General features: G+C 44.9%; 1 protein-coding gene across 1 annotated transcript; it reads right to left on the bottom strand.

Annotated features, from left to right (window-relative positions):
- Positions 1-283: 283 nt before the first annotated feature.
- Positions 284-9,473, bottom strand: LOC149273334 (discoidin domain-containing receptor 2-like). Its single transcript, XM_089506425.1, has 16 exons — positions 9,410-9,473; positions 9,000-9,102; positions 8,462-8,690; positions 7,439-7,586; positions 7,250-7,355; positions 6,934-7,120; positions 6,301-6,547; positions 5,827-5,928; positions 3,353-3,510; positions 2,834-3,032; positions 2,346-2,590; positions 2,032-2,153; positions 1,532-1,729; positions 1,014-1,248; positions 630-779; positions 284-424 (listed from the first exon to the last, which is right to left on the bottom strand). Exons 1-16 carry the CDS (start codon positions 9,471-9,473, stop codon positions 284-286), a joined length of 2,634 nt encoding a protein of 877 aa, XP_089362551.1.
- Between the last annotated feature and the right edge of the window lie 2,077 nt (positions 9,474-11,550).

Raw genomic sequence — 11,550 nt, 5'->3', positions numbered from 1 at the left:
TCGATCCCAGCGGGTTTCTCCCTCGTTGGGGGGTGCGTCTTGTGTCTGGACTTCCGGTCGGGATAACTACAGGGGCCCGAAGTGTAGTGCAGACAGACAATGCCGGTGTGGTCCCAGGAAACCTACGAGCGCTACAGGAGATCATTGTCTCTTGGTCCTTCTACATCTACATCTAGAAAACTAAGGCCATGTCCAGAATAGCTCCAGATGAGTTGGGAGGTACAACAAGAACCTGCCTCTTCTGGCTGGGTATTTTCACCCACGATTGGTAATCCATTCCAGGCTACACCGTGGAATCCAGTTGCTCTATCAGGAAATTGTGGATCGTCTCAAAGGTCGGTCGATCCTTTATGTCTCTGCTCCAGCATTTCATCATCAAGTCGAAGATCGGCGTTGGACACAGAGGTGTCTGGGAGAGATAGATCTGGAATAAACAGAAGATATATATTGTAGAGTATTTATTTAGCAGATCTCAGAAATTGCACAAAAGTGTAAAGACAGCAGTTAAATATTGGCAAGGAGTTGATTTTCTATACTACAATTATATTCTATTTTAACTTTTGGTCCACGTGGCCCCTGGGACCAAGCTTTATGACGGCTTGAAGATGATGCAGAATCCGGCCGCCTACCTGTCGCCCCTGATCCCTGAAGAACTCGCCGGTGTTTTCGATCACTTGCTCATCTGATAAGATGCTGTACGGCTGTTCCTTGCACAGGCTGAACATCTCCCACAGGGTCACCCCAAAGGCCCAGACGTCGCTGGATGTGGTGAACTTCCCCTACAAAAACAACAAAAGGATTGGCGTGGGGCAGCTTCGTCTGTGCAGCAGATCAAAGCTCCGGCACAACTTGTGCCGGCGTCATCGCAGTCGGACCTAAAGCAGCTGGAGTTATGTTATTCGAACCTTTCGCTCTGCCGCACTCAGACACCACCAAACCGTAGTTGGCTGTATGTTAGAAAACAAATTATATTTTTGATTAAGTGCCTCTTGGTATCTCGTAGGGTAACTTACCAGGAGAATGCTTTCCCAAGCCATCCAGCGTATGGGGAGCACGGCTCTGCCTTGGATGCGGTAATAGTCGCCGCTGTACAGATTTCGGCTCATCCCAAAATCTGCGATCTTGATCGTGTAACTGTTCCCCACCAGGCAGTTCCTTGTAGCCAGATCTCGGTGTACAAAATTCAGAGATGCCAGATATTTCATTCCAGAGGCTATCTGCGTGCCCATGTGCAGGAGGTTCCGCTCGCTGGAGTGGGAGAAAGGCGAGAAAGTCCTATGTATAGCAGAGAGAAGTCTCTGCTGTTACCCTGTTGTACCTTCCCAGACTTGTTTTTCTTCTTATAAAAGGTAAGTTTGGTCAAGTAAGTCGCAATATTCATATTTATTGGTATAATGATGGGTTTCAGCTGTTTTAACCCACCTTGTAACCAGTGGATGAAGTGGAGACCTTTATTAGGTTCTCAATGCTTATTGAAACTGATAAGGAATTACCGTATATAAAGGGAAGAAGACAGCTGCTCTGGGCTCACCTGACAGACGGGATGTTGTTGGCCGTGGTGAACTGACTGCGGATCTCTCTCTGGGTCAGGAACTGGTTGAGATCCCCGTTCTCCATGTATTCTGTGATCATGCACAGAGGGTCGTCTCGGACGCAGACGCCCAGCAAGCGAATTATGTTGGGATGCTTAAGACGGGAGATGATTTTTATCTCTTTCAAAAAATCATTTCTAGAAAACAGAAGGAGAGGCGTTTCACAAACAAAAAAAAAAGCTGCGTTCAATCGCAACGCAATCCGCGTTACAAACGCACCGACCCATCGATATAGTCACACTAACTAAAAACGTCTGTTTATTGAAAAAGCAAAAAATTACTTATTTCTAACGTTACTGAAGGGAATTACTGTGAATTTCATAAAAGGTTTTATTATCAGTGGCTGATGGAGGACCATGAAACACGTGCAGATTTTTAATTTTGCCTACTGCAACCCTTATAGGAAAGTATTTATTCCAGAGACCTCATTAACAATTACCTGGCGGTTTTTGTGACATTCGCCCTCAGCATCTTTACTGCCACCAAATCCGGCTGGTTGCTGAACTCACTCGATGACATCTCCAGGAAATCAAGTAGCCCTTCCACCTCGCACAGATGGACCTGGAGCGGGGAGAGAGCGGAAAAGCGGGTTTGCGGAGAAAATACAAATGACTGAATTTGAAGCTACAAGAAAACAAGATACAACTACGGCGAAATACAAAACTTTGTACAAAAGAAGAAAAACAATTATTATCTTCTATCTTTTCTGTGGTCTGGAAATCAGCCCTCTTGGCAAATGTGGAAATTCCTTACCTCCCCAAACTGTCCCTCTCCCAGTTTCTCCTTCAGCCGCAGTTGGTTGCGCGGGAACTCGCCAACACTGATATCTTTCTTGGTGAGCGAGTCCACGGTGAGGGCCGGCACGGCATACATATTATTGCCTGTCACACCTTGCAGATTCACGATGTCCGTTTCGGCGTAGTGAGGAACGCTGTTCTGGAATCCTTGATGTGGGGTGGACTTGGTCAGATCGGGTTCGGCATAGTCCCCACTGCAGGCTATGGGAAAAAAATCGATTCCCCTACCGTAAATGATCACGATCAGAGAGGAACATAAGCGATGGGTAAAGTGAGATGTCCCCAAACCCTGATCCATGGATAATAAGCTTGGAGCAGCATCGCCCTCTACTGTCCTAAATATATAAATACACCCAAATACATAATCAGGTGTCACGGAGCCAGGAATAAGGTCCTGAAACCGGTAGTATTGTGGGGTACAGAAAGTCTGCTGATGGTACGCACCTGAATCCTCGGCACTTTGCGACAGCTCGGGCAGCTTGCGTAGTGGTTTGGTCGGCTGCTGGTAATCCAGATCCAGAGGAAATATCCTCTCGTAGGTGGGATTGGACTGGTGGATTTGGGTCTGGTTACTGTTTCCGATGGTGTAACTGTAAAACGACAGGCGCACCGTGGCATCTTCTTCAAGGATTCGTCGTGGAGACTGAAGAGTGAAAGCAGAAATGGGAATCAGAACGCGCTGTGAAAAGTAACGACCACGACGGATACCCTTCCCTTCGCCTGAGATACAATGTATCATCTCATGTTTAGAATTCTATATTTTATTCATGCATTGAAAAAAAATCCTCATTTTCTTGAACATCATGTCAATTAAAAATTGGTACAGTAGTAATGTTGCTTTTCTTATTTTGTAAAATCACTTTTTGATTAATTTGTTCATTATTTCATATGTTGTAAAACAAGAAGATAGTCTGTGATTGTGAAGGCCTGTCTGAGGATTAGAGTAACGTATTGAAAATGTACCTTTTCCAGCCTCTTCTGGATGTACTGCTTCCAGAGGATGAGGACGATGATGACCAGAAGCAGTAGTATTATGGCCACCAGACAGCCAATCAGAACGGAGGTGCGAGACTCCTCATTTTTTTCCAGTGGTCGGCTAATAGTGTATGGAAAACTGGTTTCTGCGTAGGATAAAGTAAAAAAACATGAGCTAACGCAGAAATGAATACAGAAGGTTCCAGAAATCAAGGTAAATCTTTTCAGCAAAATCTTTGTAGGGATTGTTGCCTTGGAGAGTGGCCGAAGTGACAATTAAAAGGACGCCACAATTTAAAGTGCCACTAAACTAAAGGCGCACAGGTGGAAGCGAGAGCTGGCCGGTAATTGTAATTTACTTTTAACGTAGAGCTACAGTCAGCATTATTGGTACCCTTCAACATCTTGTACATCATGTACAACGACCCCTGATATCTATACTTCATTTTATTACACAGTAACATGCCTGGATGATGCTCCTATCTAATGATTCAAAGCAGTCCCACAACATTACAGCCCCCCAAACATATTTAATTGTAAGTAGGGTGCTCCGTTTCATCCCCTATAAGCATATTGCTGGTCTGCATTGCTGATGATCTCCACTTTGGTTTTATCTTTCCCATAATGTTCTTCTCCGTTTAGTGTGCGGTGTTTGGTACGGGTTGAAGCCATCACTCCACATTGCTCCAGGTCGGCTTTAAGCTGTGAGAATGTCTAAGTGGTATTTTTCTACAGTTCGCACCAACCATTGCAGACGTCTCTGATGCATGGACTTATGGAAGGGAATTAAATAGTTATACATCCCCTATACTGCAGGGCAGCATTTTATCCGGGCTGGTCAGCAATATGTAAAAATTATATCTGTCCTGGAAAACATGGCTGATACGGTCACCCTACCTTGTACCCTTCAGGAGGTAAGGTACATGATGTACAAAATATTTATGGGTGCCGGTAATATTGATCATAACCATAAGTAAGTGTTGTCCGTTTACACATGCATTGCTCTGAAACAAATGTTTTCTGATATACAAAAATAGAGGAGCGCACAACCTAAAAGGCATAAATATTCAGATTCTGAGTCGCTGCTACAATAATAACAATCAACAAGTACACAAAACAAAATTTATGCCTGGGGCATAAATATTGGGAATTCCATTACACTATATGGGTGTATATATTGCATCCCCCGCCACTATGTCAAAGTACCCCAAGTTGGGCAAATTCTATCTAATTTTTCACGGCTATATTGCTTACCAAGGAGCTGAATTAATGGGACTGTCTGCATTTTAACCCAAATGTTTTCTGATATTTAATGTCCAAAGAACATTCACGATATTTATTATAGATAAGTGTAAGGTTATGCACTTTGGTACCAAAAATTAGCTTGCAGCTTACACTCTTAAGGGCATTGCATTGGGAAAAGCAGAAAAGGAGAAGGACTTAGTAATAATTGTAGACCATAGCTGCAAAAGCCAATAAGGTATTGGCATAGAGGAGTATTAAATCACGAGATGAAAATATAATTTTACCCCTTTATAAAGGCCTCACCTTAAATTTGCCAGGCAATTTTGGGCACCAGTTTTTAAGAAGGATGTTATAGAGCTGGAGAAAATGCAGAGGTGGCTACAAAGTTAATTAAATGAACGGTGAATTTTAGTTATGAAGAAAGACTAGAAAAACTGAACTTGTTTTCACTTGAAAAGAGACGTCTAAGGGGGATCTGATCACATTGTACAAATACATACAAGGTCAGTATAAACAGCTCTCTAGTGATCTATTTACCAAGTGGTCTCTACAAAAGACACAGGGAAAGGAGATTTCAGCATCAGCAGAGGAAAGGGTTCTTCACAGTAAGAACAATCAGAATATTGAATTATGTGCATGAGGAGGTTGTATTATGTAACTCTGTGGATATTTTCTGGATCAGCGTAACATAAAGCGCTACAACTGTTAAAGGACAGTCATATTAGCAAGTTGATCCAGGGAGTAATCTGATTGCTGATATGGACTCAAGAAGGGATTTTCTCCTCTGTTGTGACATAATTGGTAATTGCCCCAAGTAGGGTTTTTTGCCTTCTTTTGGATCAACTTTAGCATTAGGTATGTGTGAAAGGTTGAACTTGATGAACTGAAGCCTTTTTTCAACCTACTACTATACTATGCTATACTGTACTACTTACAGGAAATCTATTAACTATTTGTCATGAAAATTTTAATGTGTAATGCAAAGCAGTTAGGGCCAGAAAAAATAATTTACTATTTCTACCGATTTGGGCGAACTGTTAACAGGAGCCACAACCAATGAATCTATTGTTAGTGAAATCGAAGCTCTTTTGGGTTGAAATGCTGATATTTTTGGAATCGCATCTGAAGGTAAGGAAATCAATTGCTCATTTATTGCCATATTAAAGGACTAAAAACAAATGCGTGTTTGTTGCAGGGTTGGTACCCTAGCCACCTACCGGTTTTCCGTTCAGTAGTGTTCACAAAAGGAATCTCAGTGGTCCCAGCTTTGACAGTAGTTGGTGGAAGAGTAACAAGAGTGGGCATCGAAATGTCCATGTCTGAGAGTAGAAGCAAATTGTACATCAGACCATGTGTTGTAAGCTGTTAGTTTAAAAAGCTAGGCTAATGCACCCAAGGGCCTGGAGAGGTCAATGAGATCAAGACGCATTAACAGGAATGGGGAAGACCAAGACTGGGATTCAAAGAGGGAGTTAGTCTTGGCGCTCAGTGAAGACATTTTTAATTGTTGTATGTTCACCATCTCAGCTAAAGAGCTGGATTTCCTATGAGCTAAATTGGCACCTTCCAAGGAGCATCCAAGGGCATTGCGAGAGAGTTTCTTATTGATATCTCGTTCTACTTGTTGGCTCTAGTCTGCATGGCCCTTCCTCAGGATTTATCATTATAAGAACCTGCAGGAGATACTGTACCTGACTGGAAGGAAATCTCGCTGATCATCATCCACGTATCGGCGAAGTAGAAGCGACAAAGGATCGCACTGCCGACCCGCTGCTGAAGGGGTATAATCACAAACCTGGCACTGGGGTTTTTATCATCAAGAACCGTGACCACCCCGACACGATCCGGCTCCCAGTCAGACTGCAGCCGGGATTTAAAGAGGCACTCAGCTTTTTGGAAAATCTTCACCCCTTTGGAAAACATGTTGTTGCAGTGAACCTAGGGAACCGCGATGACGTTGGTGTGAATTATTTAATAATCTTAATAGTTTTAACTCACTATCCTTTTAACAGCCAGCCAATAGGTATCGGGACCCAGAGAACAGCCACCCTATCAGCTGCTGGACCCAGAGAACAACCAGCCAATCAGCTGCTGGACCCAGAGAACAACCAGCCAATCAGCTGCTGGACCCAGAGAACAACCAGCCAATCAGCTGCTGGACACAGAACAACCAAACAACATAGAAGAGTAGCGATGAAAATCATCTCACTGGAGGGATGAAACCTCCTCGTTGGCATTACCAGGATGAGTAGATTGTAAGACTCTTGAGTCAGAACCCGCAGACCAAGCCCTGCGCAGCCCACATATTCATCTACATCCGTTACCTTCATAGATGTAAAGTTTCTGGGTCTGTCAAAGTGGAACTCCATCTCCACGTATCCATTGCGCGTGCTGTCATTTTTCCAGCCCACGTAGTCGTAACCTGACCAGACACGGTATTGATGACTCTGAGCGAAGTCGTCCAGTCCGTAAACACCATCTGTTAGCTGACCCAAGCCACCCGAGAGGCGCCTGAAGTTCAGACAAAAGCATCAGCATCCACCCATTCCAGGGGCCAAATCATATCACCGAAACCTATTATTATTCAGATAAAAAGGGGTTAGGAGAAAACAGGACAGACATTCCACGCAGAAACGTTACCTGTTTTCCAAATATCCGTCATAGGTGGAATCGTTCAGATATGCCACTGGTTGTCCTGGTGACATGTAGGTCTCGCCTTCGGGGATGCTATATGACTTCAGGCCATCTGGAACCATGCAGTGCGCCGGGTCAGTGTCATTATGGAATCAGTGCAAGTACATAGTTACATAGCAGTAGGTCTAGCCTCACCTATCCAGACACAGCCGTAGAACTCCACTCGCATACAGACAGTCATCGGAACCTGGGTCACAGGAATTACCCGGATGTACCGAGCAATTATCGGAGGCCGGAGATCAGTTAGGACCACTTCATACTCATCATCGTTACCTTTAATGATCTATAAAACATATGAAGCAGACGCCACGTGTTAGGTCTGTGAAAGGCTTGGGATTCACTTAACAAATCCATCATATCAGAGCAGCTGGAAAAGATTAGATGGGACTGATGCCTGTGTTGATGGAGCTTCCTTTGCCTTGCTTCTTTTTAATGTCATAATCATTTCTTTTTCTTTTAAATCTGTTACTCAATTCATTCATTAGGCACACTTTTAACTTGTTCTTTGTGCCGCTACAATATTGTTGCTTTTTTACCCACAAACCCTGGTAATCCTCTTTAATCAGAGAGTTAATCAGTGCAAAGAAAATAAATATTCTATTTGGAAATGTGGCTGGCCGGTTACTCATGAATAAGCAAGGTCAGAAATCACTCCGAGTGGTTATTATCAAAAGTTATGCCAAGGATGAACAACAAATCAGTCACCACTTTACCACGCTGACTATTCAGGGCCTCCTTGTGGTTAGGAAAATCGCAAGTGATGTCGTAGTTTGGAAGATTTGGGGAGATATGCATGTTGTTTTATTGAAAATTGTGGTTGTGAGGTAGAGCTTCTATATGGACGTATAAGAATGGGGAGTACTTTTCAGGAAGAAGGAATTGTGAGTTCTTTCCTCAGTGTAGACGCCCATGATGACGTGGCTGGCGGTGGACGTCTTATTCGGATGCGGTATAAGCCCAGCCTTACAGAAAGCAGATAGATGACCATAGGAATTGTTATATTTAGGAAATAACATAACCCACGTCATCAGGATCAGGAGATCTTTTGAATGCGATGCTGGTCCTATGAGTTATCAGAGCACCACGTTTACCAACCGCTTTAATGTTTATAAGAAAGCTTAGTATGGCCAAACTAAAACAAATATCTTGGACTGTTACCTGGTGGCCTTGGTGGTCCTTCCAAGAAAGCCACCGCTCTCCATCACGACTATAATCTACACGATAGGACCTTGCAAACTCTTTTCCAGTGGCCCGTGCGTGGCGTCCTTGAGTTCCTATCAGTGTGATGAAGAAAAGTTTGTGGAGATCGATCTGCAAAAACTGCACATCTTCAGGCTGTAGGAGACCCGCCGGACACCAGGCTCCATCGCCTTCCTCTCTCTGCAGTCTGGGGAATACAGTGAAATACACGTTAATAGGTGGCGGGATTAGAGCCTCATTCACATACCTCAGTAACAGACAAATCCAGAGAAATTAATGCTGTTCTTATCCAAAACCTCCACACGCGTCTGCGAGGACATGCAGAGGAGACACAGGAGACACGTTCACTCGGTAGATGAATTTACACATAATTCACGTCTATATCCCTTCCTTGCTCTTACTGTGATCTTCTATAATCGTATTAACATCCCTACGACGGCAAGACATTCCTCTGGCAAAAAATGATGCCTAGTGGCATATGTTGGCTCTCGCATACCTCGCGTACTGGGGTCCGGTTGACTCGTACCACTGACTGGACGCTGTGATATCTTCATCACGTATGGTTCTGTCGTGCATCCCCAGAGCATAGCGACATATGGCTGCCGGTATAAAGAAGAACCGTTAAAAAGATGGAGGGCTGAGTGTAACAATATGGGGAGGGCTGGCAACAGAGAGGTCAGATTACTGTACAAGCTTACTGTTTTGCCCTAATATTGCGCAGGGTTTGGGGCCGGGGCTCTCTCTCGTCAGATACCCCCAATTGCATTTATTGTTGAGTTGTTTGAGTAAATCTACCTGAAGTGTATATCAGCAGGGAATATGTTGGGAAGATTTGCCCTGTGGGGTGTAGAACGCAGAGGGCACAAGTTGTTAAACAGGACCCTCATTGCCCCATCAGCTTCTTACCAGGAATGACTTCTGTGTTTGCGCCTCCAGTCAGCAGAGCCAATAAGAGTAAGCGGAGATACATTCTGGGACGCCAGGACCCTCGGGGTGGGAGATCCGTACAGTCAAGTCCACGCCAGGGCCGTCATACACCTACATTTCTACAGAGAGAGGTTTCCGCTCGATGACATTTATATGACAGTCTCACTGGAGATCTCTGGCTCGGATTTGGTGAAGCCAAAGAAATGCTCTTTTTTTGTGTGTTGCGTTTTTTGGAATGAGAGATAAAAGTTCAGAAATCTCTTATTTCTCCCCAAGTTATCCTGCTAACGCCGTGTCTTTTGATACATTAGGAACTGCTTACCTTATGAGGCCAGTGAGAGAAGCCCCGCATATATATATATATATATATATATCCAGTCATCGTCGTCATGGCGGAGGCATTGTTTATTCCGACTATTGCACCATTTCATATTTTTGGCCACAGGATGGCAGCCAATCCCTTCATTTCACTAAGCGCACTTTTTACACCATTTGGATGGTACGTTAGGAGAATAATCCTGATTAGCTAAAAATATGAAATATCCCACATCAAATAAACATGCATAGAATGTTAGAAAGTGGAGGCGTGCTCTCCCATCATAGCGCTAGATTGCAAGCTTTTTGGGACAGTCTTTTATGAAGCTTCAAAACTGGAAGCTTGATGAGACGAGGGCTGTCATTTCCATGGCAGATCATAAACACATTTACTCACGGTTTATCAAAAGACGCGGGCATTAGATTGTAAGCTTCCAAGGAGAATCCTTTTAGTTAAATCTTCTAACCGGAAGCTTGATGAGGCGCAGTCTCACCTTGGAGGACCAGATTTGAGTTCCTGGAACTCTGTTATGTACTGAAAGGCGCAGGACCCTCAGCCATGGCTGTAGGCTCAGGGCCCTTGGCCCCCCACGCTGCGTTTACCTATTGGTGTGCTGGGAGAGCAGTGTCCTGGCCGTCCGCGAGAGGTAAGTCTCCCCTCCTCTGCCGATTGGGTAACACGCGACTATGCCATTTATTTGTGCTTATGTTATGAAAGGTTCGGATTCCTGGAAGAGTCTCGTGAGCGTCCATAATGAGAACCATATGAGTGTTTGCTCTGTGGGCACATCCTGTCCTCATTTTAGTGCTGCTCTCCAGGGCCGGTTAGGGGGCCTGCCATGTTTGGCCACAAGCTGGCTGTGCAGGACGGGTGCTAACGTGTAATCACGGCGTAACCCGCCAGGTAACACGGCGCAGCTCGCCAGGTAACACAGCGCAGCCCGCCAGGTTACACGCCGTAACCCGCCAGGTAACACGCCGTAACCCGCCAGGTAACACGGCAAACCCGCCAGGTAACACGGCGCAGCTCGCCAGGTAACACGGCGCAGCCCGCCAGGTTACACGCCGTAACCCGCCAGGTAACACGCCGTGAATAGGACAGCCTGCAGCAGATTAAATGCATCTTTAATGATATTTCACCTACCGGCTACATGACGTCTACATGTGCGTCTACCACAGAGGGGTTTTCTGCCCCGTCTGACTCTCCGGGAGAAGCGCACCCATACTGCAGGACAGCATTTCATCTGAGCGGGTCGGCAATATGTAAAAATTATAAGTGGCCTGGAAAACATTGCCGATGTGGTCGCCGTGTCTGTGCGTGTATCTGCGGGGGGGGGGATTATTCAACAGGCGGACTTCTAGTAATTCCCTCGTATGCGCACACAGGAATGGGTTAAAGTTTGCATCACAGAGCGGCAGGAATCGCATTACAGATTATTACCATCTGTGGGGCTTGGAGCCGAATCGCGTTTCAGCTGCTCTGAGAGCGCAAAGCATTGCAGAAAAACGGCTCCAGAAGAGCGAGATATTCCCAGCAAACCGTGAGAGAAAATCCCTGCATCACCGAGGGACAGGAGGAGGAGCTGTAACATAACATCGAGACAGTGCGCTGCTATTGGGAGATATCGGGGTTATCTAGTAACAGATAATAATGCGCTTTAATAAAGAGAGGGAGTAACCGAGTAACATAATGCTGCACTTTAATACAGAGCGGAGGTATCGGGGCAACCCAGTAACATAATACTGCGCTGTAATACAGAGCGGAGGTATCAGGGTAACCCAGTAACATAATACTGCGCTGTAAT

The sequence above is a fragment of the Sceloporus occidentalis genome, unplaced genomic scaffold (assembly GCF_023333645.1).
Source record: "Sceloporus occidentalis isolate IW3139 unplaced genomic scaffold, rSceOcc1.0.p SCAF_384, whole genome shotgun sequence".
NCBI classification, from domain to species: Eukaryota; Metazoa; Chordata; class Lepidosauria; order Squamata; family Phrynosomatidae; genus Sceloporus; species Sceloporus occidentalis.
This window is presented reverse-complemented; position numbering and strand designations above follow the sequence as displayed.